General features: G+C 43.7%; 1 protein-coding gene across 1 annotated transcript in view; it reads left to right on the top strand.

Moving 5' to 3' along the window:
- Positions 1–1,057: 1,057 nt before the first annotated feature.
- otogl (otogelin-like) overlaps positions 1,058–19,292 on the top strand; it is a 39,360-nt gene continuing 21,125 nt past the window's right edge. The window contains exons 1-27 of the mRNA XM_054777730.1: positions 1,058–1,136; positions 1,291–1,333; positions 1,923–1,968; positions 2,133–2,205; positions 2,301–2,393; positions 6,896–7,050; positions 7,111–7,232; positions 7,309–7,514; positions 7,751–7,875; positions 8,299–8,405; positions 8,520–8,626; positions 8,712–8,837; positions 9,653–9,761; positions 9,834–9,880; positions 9,951–10,096; positions 10,172–10,298; positions 10,375–10,552; positions 10,618–10,742; positions 12,959–13,168; positions 13,383–13,551; positions 15,488–15,562; positions 15,677–15,720; positions 15,943–16,108; positions 16,525–16,632; positions 16,882–17,020; positions 18,043–18,177; positions 18,259–18,405. Of these exons, the coding sequence (XP_054633705.1) occupies positions 1,058–1,136; positions 1,291–1,333; positions 1,923–1,968; positions 2,133–2,205; positions 2,301–2,393; positions 6,896–7,050; positions 7,111–7,232; positions 7,309–7,514; positions 7,751–7,875; positions 8,299–8,405; positions 8,520–8,626; positions 8,712–8,837; positions 9,653–9,761; positions 9,834–9,880; positions 9,951–10,096; positions 10,172–10,298; positions 10,375–10,552; positions 10,618–10,742; positions 12,959–13,168; positions 13,383–13,551; positions 15,488–15,562; positions 15,677–15,720; positions 15,943–16,108; positions 16,525–16,632; positions 16,882–17,020; positions 18,043–18,177; positions 18,259–18,405 (3,207 nt within the window). The remainder of the gene's footprint in view (positions 1,137–1,290; positions 1,334–1,922; positions 1,969–2,132; positions 2,206–2,300; positions 2,394–6,895; positions 7,051–7,110; positions 7,233–7,308; positions 7,515–7,750; positions 7,876–8,298; positions 8,406–8,519; positions 8,627–8,711; positions 8,838–9,652; positions 9,762–9,833; positions 9,881–9,950; positions 10,097–10,171; positions 10,299–10,374; positions 10,553–10,617; positions 10,743–12,958; positions 13,169–13,382; positions 13,552–15,487; positions 15,563–15,676; positions 15,721–15,942; positions 16,109–16,524; positions 16,633–16,881; positions 17,021–18,042; positions 18,178–18,258; positions 18,406–19,292) is intronic.

Here is a 19,292-nt window from a genome sequence, read left to right as displayed (position 1 = left end):
TAACAGTAAAATCACAAAGCCATTCAATAATCTTGAAAAATTATTAAAAGTATCAATATTGGTAATGGTAATACTGTCCCTGAATCGGAGGGATACCAAAATTTGCAGTATCTCCCACCCCACTGGACAACCCTGTAGTCGACCATGGATTAATATTTCTTTTGAAAATACGTAAATCGTTATGCCACTATGTGATTCAAATCTCTACATTTCCGTCAATGTTAGACAAGTTAACACCAACGTAATAAATTTGCGACAGTAACGGCGGTTGTCTTCATGTCCTTCTGACAACGTATTGTGGGGATTTAAAAGAAAACTGCACTTTTTTGGGAGTTTTGCCCATCAGCCACAAGATACGAGATATGAGACACATCTGTCTTTCACTTCCAAAGATATAAAAAAAGTTAAAAAGAGACAGCTCATTACTACATGTAATGGGAAACGCTTATTCCGCCTATAAAGCCTTAAGAAAAAGACTCCAAAAAGCGCCAACACTCCATTTACATATAATGTGACGTGCACATTAACCAAGCTAAAGCCGTCAAGTAAATGCAATGACAAAAAGCAAATGGAAAAGACAAAGACAAAACAGGAAAAGTGACGCCAAAATGGAAAAGACAATACAGAAAAAACTATGACAAAATGGATAAAGAATGTGACTACATTTGTATATTCTTTTTATTATTTATTATCTTTGTATTTCCACATGCATTCCCTTTTAATTTTGTCACTCTTGTATGAGTCCATATTTTTATATCTTTAGAACACACAGAAAAGAGAAAGACACGTGTGTTCATGTCTCACATGATGATTGTGGATGATGGGCAAAAAAAGTGCAGTTTTCCTTAAAATCTAACAGTCACCGGAGCTTCGGAAAATAAACACACACACATAAAGTGGAAGCATCAAACAACTTTACCTGGGCTGAGTGGGAGTGGCCTGTGTGTCGTCACCACCAGGCAGTCCTCCCTCCTGGACATCCACCAGATCCACTGTGTGGTGCCACTGTGTGGTCCAAATGCCCTCCTTAGACCAGTGACATGCACCAGACTCCGAGATGAGTTTCATGTTGACAGTGAGACGCATTGTTGTCATGTTGTTGTCGATCTCCCACCTTTTTCTTTTTCTCCTGGAGGGTAAGTGATACACACATATTTATGTCACAAGCTAATAGCATTTCTATGCTATTGATGCGAGTCTGGCATCAAAACAATCAAACTGATGCAGTTATAGCTGGTATGATTGTATTCTATGTAATTATTTGGTAATCTGATCATCTGCTATGTACAGGAGCCCAGAATCGACCTTCAGGCTCAGAAGCAAGAATACAAAGGTATGAATTTTGGAAAATTATACAATCTTCAAGATCTGCATTAAAAAACAGCCTTCGACATTGTAAAAAAGAGGAATTCATTGAACAATATGTTCATTATTTTGAATTGCATCATTTGGAGATGTGTTAATAATATTTCAGGCAGCTAAGTAGCAAAATGAGGGTTCCCAAATATTGGTAACACCCTTTAGTATACAGTAAAATTTCACTAAAATCTGATATTTTTTGATGCAGCTCTTGTATTGGATCTGTATTACAGTATTTGTATTACTATCAATATTAAATGCAGTGATGATTACTCATATACTTGTTATAGGCCTTTATTGAGTCACAGACCCCTTTAATATACTTAATTTATCAAGGTTTTACTGTCTCATACAATATAAAAAATAAAAGAAGTATTTTAAACAAAAAGTCAACCACTCAAACTCAAGGAGGCTGTGGTTAAGATCTCCTCTTCTTGATTGTGTAACAGATAGTATCTCTCTGCATGTGAATTCACTTCACTAAAGAGGACCTCAATTACAAGTGTGCTTGAGCCTTCCCTCTCACCACTCCTTCTGACTGATGTGTGTGTTTGTGTGTCCAGACGAGCAAATGTGCTTCGAAGGAAACGGGATCTCCTGTGGGAAAAGGTTGGTACACTACACCTAAGAGAACCGCAGGAGGTCAGGGCGGCCACATGTGCAAAACACAGCAAAGTGACACACAAAGATGTCTTTGTAAAGAATGTGCCACACTCACAATTGCATTTACGCTGCTATTAATGCTTTTAAAACAGTATTCCATCAATTAGCAGACTCCGCTGCTCTCGGAGGAGGCTTTGTCACGTGGTGTTTTGAACAATTACACAGCCAGAGACTCCTCTTCAGGTATACACTGCTGTCTACACTGCATCTTTCGAACTGCTTGTTCAAAAGATGTCATGAAGATGCCCACGTGTAATCATAACAGACTTTTCCCCTAGAAATATGCAGCTGCCTCAATGGTGGCTGGTGTCAGGTGGGTGGAGTGTGTGACTGCGCTCAGTTCCAGGCCCTCGGAGACCGCTGTCAGATTAGTAAGTGAAGTGTCCACACAAATGCACACACACAAAAGTGACATACATAGCGTTATCAATTAATAATCAATCAGAAGAAAAATTTAAGCCGACATCTCAGCTTTGCGTTATACGTAACAGAGAAAGTAGTTATTGCCTTAGTGTCAGCCCTACTGTATGTGAAAGGGCTCAGTGGCTCAAGACTTCTGTCCATATAATGAAAACGAATTTACCATAAATACTGAAAATGTATATACCTTACTGTATATACCTTACTCTTAAGGAGGATGGGTCTTTAATTGGATAGTTGGAGAAAGACATTTCCAAAATTTGAAAATTTAATCACAACCTTATCAAGGTGAAGGGGTTTGTGTGCCCGAGTGATCCTTTGAGATATATTGTCCAGGGCTGTATGCCCCTGGTAGGGTGTCTCAAGGCAAACAGCTCCGGGCCAGACAATGAGTAATTCAGAAGACCCTATGAAAAAAAACAGGAGGAGTTACCACACCTCGCCCAGACGTGGGACACCAGGGCCTCACCCTGGAGCCAGGCCCAGGGAGGGCCTTGAAGGCGAGCGCCTGGTGATCAGGCCTTCACCTGTGGTGCCCGGCCACACAGGATCTTCCCCCTGTTGACCCACAACCTGCTGGAGCAAGTATAAGGGTCCGGTGCATTGGGTGGTGGTCGAGGGCGGGCGCCGGGGCAACCTGGTCTTCAGTGGCCAAATATTGTTCTTTTGACATGGAACGTCACTTCTCTGGTGGGGAAGGCGCCCAAGCACAAGCTTGCACGAGAGGTTGAGACATTCCGAGTAGACATAGTTGGACTCACCTCCACCCACAGTTTGGGTTCTGGAACCACAGTCGTCGAGAGAGGCTGGACTTTGTTCTACTCTGGAGCTGCCGAAATGGAGGAACGGCCACCCCGATCTGATCCCGTGTGGTGTAATGTTATTGAACTTCTGCGTAAACCACAGTTTGTCCATAACAAAACACCATTTTCGAACATAAGGAAGTCAACAAGTGCATCTGGCACCAGGACACCCTAGGCGGCAGGTCTATGATTGACTTTGTAGTTGTATAATCAGATCTGCATGCTCTGGACAGAAGAGAGGGGTGAAGAGTGGGGCTGAGCTGTCAAGTGATCACCAAGTGATGAGTTAGATTACATGGCGGGGAGGCTGCTGGACGGAGCTTCTTATGCAACTGGAGCAGTAGCCTCATTTGTATTGTTAGCAGTAAGTCGAGCCTGTTCCCGATGAACTTTGGCCTCCGCCAGGGCTCACAATCACCATATTCTGTTTATACGTTTTATGGACAGAATTTCTAGGTGCATCCAAGGCATTAGGCAGTCCAGTTTGGGGGCCCTGGATCTCATCTCTGCTATTTGCAGATGATGTGGTCCTGATGGCCTCATCAGGCTGTCACCTTCAGTGTTTACTGAGGCGGTTTTGCAGCTGAGTGTGAAGCTTCTGGGATGAGATTCAGCATTTCCAAATCCGAGGCCATTGTTCTCAGTCGGAAAAGAGTGGACTGTACCCTTCGGGTTGGGAATGAGGTCCTGCCCCTGGTGGAGGAGTTCAAGTATCTCGGGGTCTTGTTCACGAGTGAGGGAAGATTGGAGTGTGGTCGACACCTGGATCGGAGCAGCATCTGCCGAAATGCGGTCGCTGTACCAGATTGTCGTGGTGACGGCAGAGCTGAGCCAGAAGGCAAAGCTCTCAATTTACAGGTTGATCTATGTTCCCACCCTCACCTATGGTCATGAGCTTTGGGTCATGACCGAAAGAACGAGATCACAAATACAAACGGCCGAAATGAGTTTCCTCCGTAGCATGGCTGGACTCGCTCAAAGAGATAGGTGAGGAGCTCGGTCATCCGTGAGGGGCTCAGAGTAGAGCCGCTGCTCCTTCACATCGACAGGAGCCAGTTGAGGTGGCTTGGGAATCTAGTCCCGATGAAGAGAACATATATCACTGCTGAAAGTTCCAGAGGATGACACGCCTTCTTTACTGTAAAGAGACTTTGGATATGAGACTACATAGGCGGAACTTCCAGGTAAGTGGCAAGAAACTCAGCGAACTCGGTGTCTTCCACTGCTGAGAATGGCTGGTCATCTCATCCGATGAATTCATATTTTTTGGATTATTAGCTTAGCCTTCTGACTGTCACGCACACACGCACAAGTTTTAGCAACATGGCTCAGTTAGCTGGCTTCTCACACTGTTGGCCTGAAAAAGTCACCATACCCCATAAAATGGTTGTTTTTCAAATGCTTAATTAAAGGTTCTTAACTTGTTACCGCCGCAAGATAGTTTCCGTAGCATGTGTTGGTAGCTAAGTTCCACATGGCAGCCATGATTGGCATTGTTTTGTGGGAGGGGAAAGTGAGAGGACGACGCTGCCCAAGACATTAGTTATGTTAAGACACTACACTGCACGAAAAGATTGCTGCGGCCTGCAATAGTGCAGACCAAATAGACCAAAGCCAGCTGTCAGGGAAGCACAAGGTGTGGTGCTACCAGCACACACTATACCAACGTGTGATGTGGCCACTTAAGATCTGCGAGGTCCCCATTTCAGAGGTCAGCAAGATGGACAGCCTAACCAACAGATACATCAGGAATACCTCGCTGCTTCTCAGATGCAGGCCTCTTTGGATGGAACATGCTGGAGCTCCCTTTGAAATCCATCAGTCTCGGGTACAAGCAGGAGAAGGCACGCCTTGTACTTGTGATGAAGGACTCTGCTGACCATCCAATAAGGAGTGCAAAAGTCTCAATCCACACAGGCCGTAAATGGAAAGCACCTGCCGAGGTAGAGAACGTCATCTCCAGTTTGCAACACAAAGAGGTGATGGGGTCAACCCAGACAAGTCGCACTGGCCTAGGCTGGACAGTGCCACGACAGTTCTGGTCCAAAGCTACCATGAGGCAGAGGAAGACCATGGTGGTGGACGAAGTCACCAGGGTGGAGCAGGAGCACTTCCACATAAAGGCGATATCCCAGGGCAGCCAAGGAGCCTGGACACAATGGGAGGCTACCGTGCAGAGGGGCATCAGCTGGGCAGACATTTGGAGGACACCACAGAGCAGACTAAGCTTCCTGATCAGAGCAGCCTACGACACCCTCCCATGCCCCCGGAACCTCACTCAGTGGTTCGGGAGTGAGGTAGGCTGTCCGCTGTGCAGTACCACCAAGGCTAGCCTCCAGCACATCCTATCAGGATGCAAGGTGGCGTTGACCCATGGACGGTTTAGGTGGCGCCATGACCAGGTGCTAGCCAAGTTGGCAGAGCACCTCGAAAGATGCAGGGTGGCTGCAAACCGCACCCAGACAAAGGTAAGGCCGGCGCTAGCTGCTTTCACCAAGCCAGGCGAAATGCGCAGAGCACCCACGCAGGGAGTTACCATCCTGAGACCAGGCAAGGAGTGGCAAATGCTGGTGGATCTCAGAAGACAACTGGTGTTCCCGAGAGAGATCACAACTACTCTCAGACCAGACATTGTCATGTGGTCTGCAGTGGAGAGATCAGTCCACTTGATCGAGCTAACCATCCCCTGGGAAGAGGGCATGACAGCAGCCCACGAGAGGAAACACCTCAAATACTCCGAGCTGGCGGCGGAGTGCCGAGAGGCTGGCTGGAGAGCCAGGGTACACCCTGTGGAGGTCGGAAGCAGGGGCTTTGTTGGCAAGACGGCAGTCCAACTGCTCCGCAGCGCTGGGATGACAGGGACAAGCCTGCGGAAAGCGTTGAAGGAGCTGGGAGAGGAGGCTGAGAAGGCGAGCTACTGGCTGTGGCTTCGGAGGAAGGAAAAAGGATGGGGGCTAACACCCCCTTGAGGGCAGCTGCAGGGAGTGACGGGGAGACGTCTCCATACGTTACTGCCCCCCCGCCGGGAGATATACTGGTATAGGGGGCGAAACATCTGACGACCCTGCAGCTGCCCGCATTGGCACCGGAGGAGGTGCGACAGGCCGGAAGGTCGAAGCAGGAACCAACAGCTGACCTGTGCAACGATCCAAGCCACGGGTATCGGCTTTTGTGATCAGCTTTTTTTTCCCTTTTGTGATCAGCTTTGAAAGGCATTTATTGGCATTTGCCGATCTCGTGATTTTTCACGGAAATCGGCCTATACCGATCAGTGGCCGATTGATCGGAGCACTCCTAGTAAAAATATGTCCAAAGTTGAACTGAAGGTTATCGTCAAAGCTTCCCACATTTTAAAGACAAGGGTAATAATCTCTTGTGCCAGCGTATGTTTGTGATCACCTTATATTTGAAAAATGAAGTGAATAGAATGAATCATCTTATATAAAAATGTGCTCTTTACTAAACAGATAAGATGGCTCACTTCATCCACCGACCTCCTCTAAATGTCAGCATTGTCAGCTGTGGGGATTTCCTAAACAAAAGTGCTTCTTAGAAAAAACATTTCCTTCATTAAATAAAAGATGATGATACAGTTTTATTATATTTTCAATACAAAAAATTCATGCTTCCAACTGTGTTTTTTTTATCAGTACCCAACCAGGGTCAAGATAGAGATGGGATCTGCAGGTCGTGGGGTCAGCACCACTATGAGACGTTTGATGGGATATACTTCTACTTTCCTGGCACCTGCTCCTATATTTTGGCTCAGGATTGCCACTCTGCAACACCACAGTACACAGTTTGGGTAAGAGAACGCATAGGGAGTCTAAGAAAGGTAATCATCTTGCGGTTTGGTTGTGTTCAGATCCACAACAGCCGGGTGTGCGACGGGAGTGTATATTCCTGTCCAAGAGCTCTCAGTCTGCTTTTCCCAAATGAGGATGAGATCCACATATCTTCATACCATGTCTACCAGGGAGGACGCAGGTGTTTGCAAGATAATAGCCCATTATTGAGAAGATTTTCAGCACTGAACATGCCTTCTGTCTTTGTCCAAAACCAGGCTCAGTCTGCCTCACACAATAGGTGGTGTTTTTATTGAGAGACTGGCCGATTACCTGCTCGTGAAAAGTGTTTTTGGCTTCTCTCTGGCCTGGGATGGAGGCTCGGGTGTCTACTTGAAGATGAGCGAGGAGCACCTGGGTGCCCCTTGTGGCTTGTGTGGGAATTTTAACCATAATGCAGGCGATGACCTCACTACTGCTCGAGGTAAGACAGGTGTAATGAACAAATCCCTCACACCCTTATAACCCATTTAATGGCATCCAGTCATCTCAATTATTATGATAATACACTGAATACTAGCCCCTCTTTTTGAGGTACAGACAAATAATAATGCTAGATGCAAATACGTGATCACATTGCATATCTTAGTGCCTGTTATTACAGTGGTTTTATTTTTTTATGCCTGTGCCTGTGCACGGTGTCACCATTGTGTATTTCAGGCGTTCGGACCAACGAGCCAGCAGTGTTTGCTAACAGCTGGGCGGTGAACTTGCCTCATGAAAGAGCTTGCCCCTCAGTGGACCTTGACTTCAGTGGACCGTGCGAGTCAGAATCTGACATGGACGTAAGAACCACAGTGACACACTGTATTGATGGTCTCTCGAACACAAACATGATTATGTAAAACACCTAGCTACCTACTTAAACATGCCAATACAAGAACTTGTACCATCAGTGTGGATTTGATTGTGGTAACAACAGCTAAGTGTGTCAATAAACTAAAATAAAGGAATCCACATGCTTCGATGGTCCTACAGTTCCCTGACAACAAACAAAAAACCTAAGTTCTATTTTCCACAGTTTTTCCTTGCCGCTGTTGGCAAATTGCTTGCTCATGTGGGGTTCAGTTTTTTTTTTTATGATTATGGTTCTGGACTTTCTGCATGAGTAGATGAACTACATTCTTAATGTAAGAAATGTATATGTTTGTTAGCCAGAGACTTAGTTTACCGCTTTGTCTGCATCATTATTCTCTTCATGTTTGTAGGATGCCATCGAGAAATGCAGTGCCCTTCTCTTCTTCCCCTTTCTGTCCTGTCATGAGAATATTGATCCCCACCCATTTGTGGCCAGCTGTGTTTCTGATCTCTGTGTGTAAGTCAAAATTCCCTCTGCCCTCAATAATTTGATGTTTTTTTGATATTTTTAGTCCCACATCCCATCACTTGTTATTAAACTCCAAAAGAAGTTGACTCATTTCCAACACAGATCTGATGATGAGGAGACATTTTGCCGTACCTTGGTGGAGTATACCCGGGCCTGCTCTCATGTGGGATATCCAGTGAGGGAGTGGAGGGATAGCTTTCCTTCCTGCAGTAAGTTCGCTTTGCATCTGCAGAGTTTTGGACATTTTTGCAAAAATCATGTGTACTCATTTTGTGAAATTATCTGTGCATGAAGATGACGGTTGCGAGGAGACCTTTGTCTATCGAGACTGTATCAGTTGCTGCCCCCCCACCTGCACCTTTGAAAAGGAGTGCCTCGGAACCAATCTGCATTGCCTGGATGGCTGCTATTGTCCTGACGGTAGTGAGGAAACAAATTTTAGGAAACAAACTGTTTGTTTGTTAGTTTGGATCAAAGCCAGAGGTGTTTTTATATGAAAAAGCAGGACAACTGCAATAAAACAATTTCTTTTACAATGTTAATGCACTAAACCACACAGGCATGCATGATTTTAGTTCATTTTGTTTTTAACACATATATAGCACACAAACCCATCAGAGCCAGCATTTATTTGTCTTTGCCTTTTATACAGAACTCATCAAAACAATTGCTCCATGCTCTCACACAGTGACAGAGCATCACATAATTGCATTAGTAGATGCGTGATGATTGCTTTCAGCACAACAGTGGGGGAGAAGGAAGTTTCAGGTGTCTAACTTCACACCCCAGTCTTGCCATTCTGTCTCTCCCTGACACACAGGTGCCATCCCTATTGTAGTTACAAAGCTAATACTACCCCTGAGGGCTGAAAATTGCTAGGTCAAGTCAATCCCCTCATTCCATGTTGGTGCTGTTCATCCTACCCCTTATTTACCATATTTGTAGTGGTCTAAAATGCAGTACTGAGCAACAGAATTGTTCAGAATATTTTCATGTCAACCTGTATGACCAGCCAAATGTTGCTAGGTAGAATAAGCGAGGTGCATTTGTTTATGCTCCACAGCCCAATAAAAATGGTCATATGACAAGCTCTTGCCCAACACAGCAGATAAAAGATAGGACTATCTGGTGGGAAGACTCACACCGAGGGCATTATCAAGATGTTTAGGTTTTGGTAGGTCACTACTACACTTTCTTCTAATGAAAAATGTGATCATTATATTCTTTTCCATTAGGGCTCATCCTGCAAAATGGAACATGCATTGCTGCTTCTCAGTGTCCGTGTGTTTACCACGGTACATCATACGTGCATGGTCACACGCTTCGACAGGGCTGCAATGTTTGGTAAGTGTGTTCCAATGAGAAAAGTATTAGATGTAGTTTAGCTTGCCAAAGGTAAATGACTTCTTTTTTTAGTGTTTGCATGGGAGGGGTGTGGAACTGCACTGAGAACAACTGCACAGGTAAGGTTGTCCAAGCTATCCAAAATAAGCAGTGGATCCAACATTTTATGCTTCTTTTGTTTCACCTCAGCGGAATGTTCGGTAGTGGGCGACGTATTTGTGACCACGTTCGACGGGAGAATGTTTCTCCAGCCAGGAGCTTGCCAGTATGTCCTTGCAAAGAGCCGCGGCAGCAGCAGATTCACCGTCACAATGCAGTACACTACCTGCACTGAGGTGCTGCTCATGTACTTGTCTATGTACACGTGTTTGTTACCGTTTAACCTGCCTTTTTGTTATGGCTGTTTACAGAAGCAGGTATGTATTCAATCCGTGACACTAGTGATGGAGGAAGATGTGAGTCGTCAGATCACTCTGACCAAAGAAGGTGGCGTGATGATAGGAGTCAACTCAGCACCTGTCTTGCCCTATTTTGATGGTGGCTATTAAATCCTCTTCTTATTTTAAATCATGCTAACAGTGCAGTGATCGCCTCCCTTATTTCTGATGTGTAGATGCATTGGACGTGCGCAAGCTGACCTCCGTGTTCACCCAACTGAAGGCAAGGATCGGGCTGAGGTTGCATTATGATGGCAGAGGAGGGCGCATCCATCTGCAGCTGGACAGCCGCTGGCGGGGACGGACGCTTGGCCTTTGTGGAACATTGAATGGGAATCTTCGAGATGACTTCCTGTGAGCTTTTCACTCACTGACCACTGATGCAAATTAAGTCTGTTTTATTGTACATTTGTGCATAGGTCTCCTGCAGGCATGATCGAGGGAACACCACAGCTTCATGCCAATGCTTGGAAGGTGTCTTCAGCTTGTGTAGCTCCGGTTAACCTGCCCATCATTGACCCTTGTGAAATGAAACCACAGCATGGTAAGTATCTGTAGCAAGGAGGTAACATTTTCAATGATGCAGGTTTACAGTGCAATCTCTGAAGCTGAACTTCCCTGAAGTTATACAAGCTTACAGTATATATTAGCTGGCCGAGTGGTTAGCATGTTGGCCACACAGCCACAGTCAGGAGATCGGGAAGACCTAGGTTCAAATCTCCGTTGAGCATTTCTGTATTGAGTTTGCATGTTCTCCCAGTGCGTGTGTGGGTTTTCTCCGGGTACTCCAGTTTCTTCCCACATTCCAAAAAACATGCATGTTAGGTTAACTGGTGACTCTAAATTGTCCATAGGTATGAATGTGAGTGTGAGTGGTTGTTTGTTTATATGTGCTCTGCGATTGGCTGGCGACCAGTCCAGGGTGTACCCCGCCTGTCGCCCGAAGTCAGCTAGGATAGGCTCCAGCTATCCCCGCAACCCTAATGAGAAGTGGCATAGAAATTGGATGCATAGTCACGTGAGATGTCAACATATAGTGCAAGTACTCACTTCAGCAAGTGAAGTGTGTCAAACTGTGTTTTTTCTTTTTCCTTTTTGTAACATTTATTTTAAAGAAATCATCTGCCGCAACAAGGGGAGTTGAGAGAAAACACCATGAGAAGAAAGAAAAATGCCAGAAGTTAAGATTTTATGCTGCACTTTTAGCAGAGGTTAACTTCTTTTTACACTTGTGGGACTTTTAAGAACGTAAAAATGTTACTTAAGCAATTGCCTATGAAGTTATTAAACGTTTTATGATGAGGGCAGTTTGACCTTTGCATGGTTTACAGTGGTACCTCGGTACACCTTGGTTAGTACGTCTTTCGGTTAACATCCAAAATGTTTGCTAAAATTTTGCCTTGGCTTGCATTTGACAGCTTGTTTAACGTCCAAAATACTATCTGGTTTGTTTATGCCACCATCTTGTATCACATGAAATGAAGTCGGATGGGAAAGGCTCCAGCATACCCCTGCGACCCTAATGAGGATAAGCGGCATAGAAAATGGATGGATGGAGTGCAGAAACATTAAAAAAAAAAGGGATTTCCCTCCAAGCATAATCTCTTCAAGAGATTCAAGATTCAAGAGAGTTTTATTGTCATGTGCATAGTACAACAGCAGTTATACCATGCAATGAAAATCTTATTCTGTTCATTCTCCCAAGAAAAGAAAGAAAACAAATGAAAGAATAAGAACATAAGAAACATAAACACATAAACATATATACCAATAAATTAAGCAACAACAACAGAAGAGACATTAATACAAGTAAATAATACAAATAAATAAATAAATAAAGTGCTATGAGTGTGTGCGTGTGTTGCGTGCGGCGTGTGCGAGTGCTTCGTTGAGGAGCCTGATGGCCTGTGGGTAAAAGCTGTTTGCCAGCCTTGTGGTCCTGGACTTCAAACTCCTGTAGCGCCTGCCTGACGGTAGGAGTGTGAATAATGAGTGTTGTGGATGTGTGCTGTCCTTGATGAGGTTGTGTGTTCTGCGTAGGACTCTAGATGTATAAATGTCTTGCAGTGAGGGGAGGGCTGCCCCAACAATGTTCTGTGAGGTCTTGATCACCCGCTGGAGTGCCTTCCTATCACGTGTTGTACAGTTACCGTACCAAACAGTGATGGAGGCGGTAAGGACACTTTCGATAGTGCATCTGTAGAAGCAACTCAGGATTGTGGTGGACATGCCAAATTTCCTCAGTCTTCTCAGGAAGTACAGTCTCCTTTGGGACTTCTTCAGAATTTGTTGGGTGTTGTGAGACCAGGTGAGGTCCTCGCTGATGTGTGTGCCAAGGAACTTGAAGGTTTTCACCCTCTCCACCTCAGTCTCATCAATAAACAGGGGTCTATGCGGCTCCTTTTCCCTTGTTCTTGGGTCGATCCTCCCCCTTCCTCTTTGAAAAACTAGACAAAACTGATGTTAAATGTTCAGTTGTCCATTCATATGTAATGTCTATAAAATGTCTATAAAATGTGTTTTGTGTTAACATTTTGGGTGTCTCAAACGGATTAATTGGATTTACAATATTTTCTATGGGAACGTTTGCTTTGGTTAGAGTCTGTTTTGGTTTGAGTCGGACCTTCTGGAACGGATTAATGACGTTGACCAAGGTTTTGAAGGTGATATTTCAGAGATCAAAGCCAAACAATCCTTTGCAACATTGTCAACAATCGTAACTACAATTTAATGTGTTTCTTCCGTGTGCTTATGTTGCAGTATTATATGCCTCCCAGTGCGAGGTGCTCCTAGGGAGTGTGTTTGCTCCGTGTCACGGCTACATCAGTCCGAACATCTACCAACAGCAGTGTCGCTACCAGGCCTGCCGTTGTGGGAGCAGTTGTCTGTGCACCGCTCTGGCTCACTATACTATGCTCTGCTCAAAACATGGTGTTGACATTCATTTCAGGGCACATGTCTCTGACTGTGGTGAGTGTTGAAAGGAGCAAGTGTTTTTGTTTGTATGAAACAATATATTTGCATAATTGCAATAATAACTTGTGGTGACATGCCTTATGGGATTTTTTTGTGCTGAAAGTAGGCCACATATTTCTGGATCTTTGCTGCTGCTGGGGTTTCACTTTTTTGCAATGTATAGTTAATAATTAGGGGCATTGTTGGATGGATATGTGCGTACATACAGGAGTGGTGTGTCTTGGAGGGATGCTCTACCACTCATGTGTGTCATCCTGCGGGCGGTCCTGCCGTGCTCTCTCCAGCATGGAAACGTGTAACCTCGACGACTGTGCGGAAGGGTGTGGATGTCCTGATGGCAGTTACTATGACGACGTTCGTCAGCGATGCGTGCGACTGTAAGACATTTCCTCCATTTTGATTTCTGCTACTTAAGTTTTAATTGCTCACTCTTTTCTCTTCTTTGAATCAGTCTCCTCTTCACCTATGTCCCCTCTAAACTAACAACTAGCAGTATGCCAGTGAATATTCTCATTCACCCCATCATTGTCATTGGTCATTGTATTCTCAGGGCATTGAATCAATCGCAATTTCTACAACAATCTGAACAGTCCAGTTCGATTCAATGCCCTTAGAATACAAACTAGCAGGCAATGTTTTTACTATTGATGTTATTGCGTTTTGTTCTCTTTCTTTATTTTTGTCTGTCCTCTTTTTAAATGAAGGTAACCAAACACTAGTAGGCGATCTTGCTTATCTTGATTTTTGCACACTCTTTCCACAGATTCTACAACTTATTATTTTGTCTGTCTGTCCCCTCTCAAACCATGTGCTGATTAGTAAAGTGAAAGTTTTGGTACACCTCCCACTTCAATAGAATGAACAACTGTGTCCAAACTTTGTCTAGTACTGAAGGTCACATATTTAGAAAAAAAAGTTTTGAAATGATTTATTAGGGTATCGTCATGCTATTTTAACATCAGTGTTTTCACTACATACACTGGTGTGAAAAAGTGTTTGACCCCTTCCTGATTTCTTTGTTTTTTGCACGGTCATCAAATAAATGTAAATATTAGTCAATGACAACACAACTGAACACAAAATGCAGTTTTTCAATTAAACTTTTTAATATTAAGGGAGAAAAAAATCCAAATCTACATGGCCCTGTGTGAAAAAGTGATTGCCCCCTAAAACTAATAACTGGTTGGGCCACCCTGAGCAGCAACAACTGCAATCAATCAAGTGTTTGCGATAACTTGCTATGAGTCTCTTACAGCGCTGTGGTCCTCCACATTCTGGCCCACTCATCTTTGCAGAATTGTTGTAATTCAGCCACATTCGAGGTTTTTTTTTTTAGCATGAATCTCCTTTTTGAGGCCATGCCACAGCATCTCAGTGGGGTTCAGGTCAGGACTTTGACTAGTCCACTCCAAAGTCTTCATTTTGTTTTTCTTCAGCCATTCAAAGGTAGGGCTTGCTGGTGTGTTTTGGATCATTGTCCTGCTGCAGAACCCATGTTTGTTTCAGCTTGAGGTCATGAACAGATGGTCGGACATTCTCCTTCAGGATTTTTTGGTCGACAGCAAAATTCATGGTTTCATTTATCACAGCTAGTCTTCCAAGTCGTGAAGCTGCCAAACAGCCCCAGCCATCACACTACCACCACCATATTTTACTGGTGGTATGATGATCTTTTCCTGAAATGCAGCATTACTTTTACGCCAGATGTAATAAGAAACACACCTTCCAAAAAGTTCAACTTTTGCCTCGTCAGACAAAAGTCCCCCCCCCCCAAAAAAAATCCCAAAACTGAGATGAGCCTTAATGTTCTTTTTGTTCAGCAGTGGTTTTGGTCTTGGAACTCTGCCATTCAGGCCGTTTTTGCCCAGTGTCTTTGTTATGGTGGAGTCATGAACACTGACCTTAACTGAGGCAAGTGAGGCCAGCAGTTGTTTAAATGTTGTTGTGGGGTCTTTTGTGACCTCTTGGATGTTGTCGCTGGGCTCTTGGGGTAATTTTGATTGGCCGGCCATTCCTGGGAAGGTTCACCACTGTTCCATGTTTTCGCCATTTGTGGATAATGGCTCTCATTGTGGATCGCTGGAGTCCCAAAGCTTTAGAAATGGCTTTATAACCTTTTCTCGACCGATAGATCTCAATTAATTGCAGTTATGTTTTAACAGGGGGAAAATCCTTTTTTCACACAGGGCCTCTTCTTCACACCACCGTATATGCACTGTCTGTAATACTGTAGAATGATGGTCATTAGCTGCCGTTTGGAAGAAGCAACCATCATTACCATATTAAATTTAATGGGAATAATGTCATTGGCAGAGCTCAGTGCCACTGTTACACCATGGCTGGTGTGTCACAGCCAGGGGAGGTGGTCTTCAGCCCATCTGGTCCTTGGTGAGTCACAGCTGGCCTACTCTGAAAAGTAGAAACTCATTTTCTTTTGAGAAACAAATAAAGCTTAAATGATGGTCAAAATGCACTTTTTCTGACCCTTCCTCTCTTTACCAGCCTGTGCAGGAATGGGAAGCTCGAGTGTGTGCCAAAGGAAAAAGGTAGCCCCCCCCACCAGCCCTAACCCCTCCCTTGCACTACCCCTTCTTCCAGTTCTTGTTTCTTCTAACAACAAAGTGCTGTTTCAGGCTGTGTCCCTCTTGCTGAAATCAAGCTTATTATGCCAGTCTCTAGCTTGTTTCCCATGACTCCCTGCTGTGGTTGATGAAGAGGACACAGGCATTGATTTACCTGCATCTCCGTGTGTTGCATGTGCTATATAGAGACGGATAGTGCAGATACTGGGGAATGTCCTGAGGGTAAAGTGTACCAAAGTTGCACTGAGCAGAGAGGAGGCGTGGCTTGCGCACCGACCTGCCGCAACCTCATGTTGAACATCACCTGCCCGCCGAACATGCTGTGCATCCCAGGCTGTGTCTGCCCTCCTGGGTAATACAAGCTCCCTTTTTTTGTTATTCATTTGTCCCCAAAGTTTTCACCTCTTTGGGTGCTGCATTTTGCCTGACAGGTACTGTACATCAGTGCAAATTAAACTCTTTGGCATAAAACTGACAAAATGATCTAATTAAAGAGATTAATTTTCAAATGTATGCAAGTGGATTTAGCACAAAAGGACTGAAACCGGAGGCTGTCTGCAAGATAAGATGTAATTAGAGAGTACTCATCGAAAGGAATAGTCGAAAGCCACAGTGCACAAAGTATGTTGAGTATAATTTTGAAGATATCTTCACACAGTAATCATTTTATCATTTGTTATATTTGCGAATAGCAGATTACACATGCCTGTCTCTTTACGATAAGAGTTTGAAATCATATTTACAATATTTACAATTTTCTATTTAAAGACTTGTGCTGCACCATGGGGAGTGTTACTATCCAGAGAACTGTCCCTGTATCTGGCTTGGCCTGGAGTATCTCCCTGGAGAAACTGTGGAAACGTCCTGTTATAAATGGTATGTGCACTTGCTGCATTCTAAAAAGACATTTACTTGACTAAGCCGGGATGTGAAATTACACGAGTGTCCTATCCTAATACAATGTGATGTTTTCAATTTAGGATTGTTACTCACTTGGAACAAGCAGCCAGCACACATTGTGGAACGTTCAACTTGCACGTCTGCTTTTTCTTTGTTTTGTTTTTTTTTGCTTCTGTTTTCTCTTTATTTTTCTCACATGCATCCAACCTGCCACCATCTCCTCAGTGTGTGTCACCGTGGCTATTTTAACTGTAGCTATTCACCATGTCCAGCTGTGTGTACTGTCTACAGTGACAGACATTACCACACCTTTGACGGCCTGGAGTATGACTACCACTCTGACTGTCAGGTCTACCTCCTGAAAGTGAGTTTCAATGGATCTCATTGCAATGCATACTGTATAGTATCTCACAAAGGTGAGTACATCTCTCACATTTCAGCAAGCATTTTTATGACAGTATAATGTAGCTTCTGAAAGGACAATACTACAGAAACTTGGATATACTTAGAGTAGTGTAGTCAATGAACAACTTGTGCAGCAGTAAAGATTTACTATCCATTGAAAATGACTCAACATACAGCCATTATTGTCTAAATAGCTGGCAACACAAGTTAGTACCAAGGTGATTGCTGGTGGCAGTGTCATGGTCTGGGACTGCATGAGTACTACCGTCACTGGGGAGCTGCGGTTCATTGAAGAGAACATTGAGGGTCGCATGGAAAAAAAAATGTAAATTGAAGAAAGAGATCTTAAGTATCCACTGTTGCCTCAGTGGGATGCAACACCAGAAAAGTGCGGTCCACCCCAGAAGATTGCGACACATCCCTCCTTTATGGAAGCATAGTTGGCAAATATGACAAATTTGAAGACTGATTATCAATTGATTACAATGTCTAAATAGATTTATCTACAGTATATGTATGCTTTATCTATGTTTGTATGATCAAATGTATCAGCTTGGTGATTACCCGACTGCAACTCTTTCTGTTTTCAACAAAACTCATTTTGATCAAGGATGGAACAGCCAAGTCTGTTTCAGACATTTTAATCAGAGCAGGTAAAGGTGTGTGTATGTGTGTACTCCTTTGTTTGTCCCCTGGTAATGGTAGGCAAAGCTTGAGCAAGACAAAGAGGCCAGTGTTCACCTTAAACCTCAAGGCGCCAGTGCTCCCAGGGATATAGAATTAGAATCGGTAGAACAGGTGTCCCAATTCAGACCCAACAGATTTGCAGACCACCGTGCAGACCTGTATAGAATGGGCAAGTGGGTCCGAGCTGTGTAATTACAGTAGAGTATTTCCTGAACACGTACAATCAAACGTCCAAGTTTCCTCCTAAGAGGGGATTTTTTTGTGTGAATATAATCAACTTCTTTCTGTGCACAGAGTTCAGGAGAAACCGAAGTGTCCATTGTTGCTCAAAATAAGGACTGCTATGAGAGTGGCATTGTGTGCATGAAAACACTGGTCATACACGTGGGACTTACCAAGATGTACTTCATGGACAACTCTGGGAACCCTGTATACACACATACGAAACATTTATTATTTTCAACGCCAATACGCTATGGAGCTACAATGTGATTGTTGTGTCCCCTGCAGAGCCCATCCACTGTGGTGGGTCGAGAATCCATGTTTGAGCTGTGGAAAGCGGGCTACTACACTGTGGTCTACTTCCCCAGTCAGGACCTGACTGTCCTCTGGGACCGCAAAACAACTGTGCACATCAGGATTGGACCTCAGTGGAAGGTGTGGTGCTTCAAAACCTTCTAAATTTAGACAGATTTTATTGACTCTTTCCTGGCTCTTTTCGTATCCCTTTGTGACTTTGGACTTTTGGAGGTTTATGTGGATAATGTTGAAATTGTGTGTGTGTGTTTTTTAACAATCCTTAAAATCTCAACATGCAACATTTTAGAATTTTTTTAGCTGACGTTTAGCTGACTAAGAAGTTGTGTTTGAGATATTCGTCAAAAATACAATGATCATTCATTGTTTTTTCTGCATTGACTGATCGTATCAGACAATTTTCACTTTTGCACTATTCTAAAGCATGCTAGTAACTTCTAGGATCACAGGATTAGAATCACAGGTTCTCATCTGATCTCACACTGTGACTCACATTTTCCCATAGTCATTAAGTTGCGACCTACTTTCATTGAAGTCAAACCAAGCAAACTATTATTATAAGATTATGTTATTATTAGCTTATGTCGTCTTTTAAACCTAAATACACATGTACAAAATGTATTTCAGAGGATATAATTCAGGAAATGTAACATACATGCATAAAATTAATGAGTAAAGCAAAATTAAGCAGAGGTGCAGAGGTGGACAAACCTTTTCCACCAAGGGCCACAAACTGAATAATCAAAGGATGCAGGGGCCACTTTTACACTTTTTTTAAAACCAACCAGTGTAGATATGCAAAAACTTTGTATTTAAAGAAAAAACAGCCTGCATCTCAGCTTTGTGTTATTGGTGACAAAGCGTATTATTCATATTAACTTTTTTCCTTACATTACACTTCTTTGTGTAATGTGTTGCAGTACTGCCTCACACCCAAAGTCAGCTGGGATAGGCTCCAGCAAACACCCATGACCTTAGCGAGGACAAGCGGCATAGAAAATAAATGA

This window comes from Dunckerocampus dactyliophorus, chromosome 5, assembly GCF_027744805.1.
Source record: "Dunckerocampus dactyliophorus isolate RoL2022-P2 chromosome 5, RoL_Ddac_1.1, whole genome shotgun sequence".
Taxonomy (NCBI): domain Eukaryota; kingdom Metazoa; phylum Chordata; class Actinopteri; order Syngnathiformes; family Syngnathidae; genus Dunckerocampus; species Dunckerocampus dactyliophorus.
This window is presented reverse-complemented; position numbering and strand designations above follow the sequence as displayed.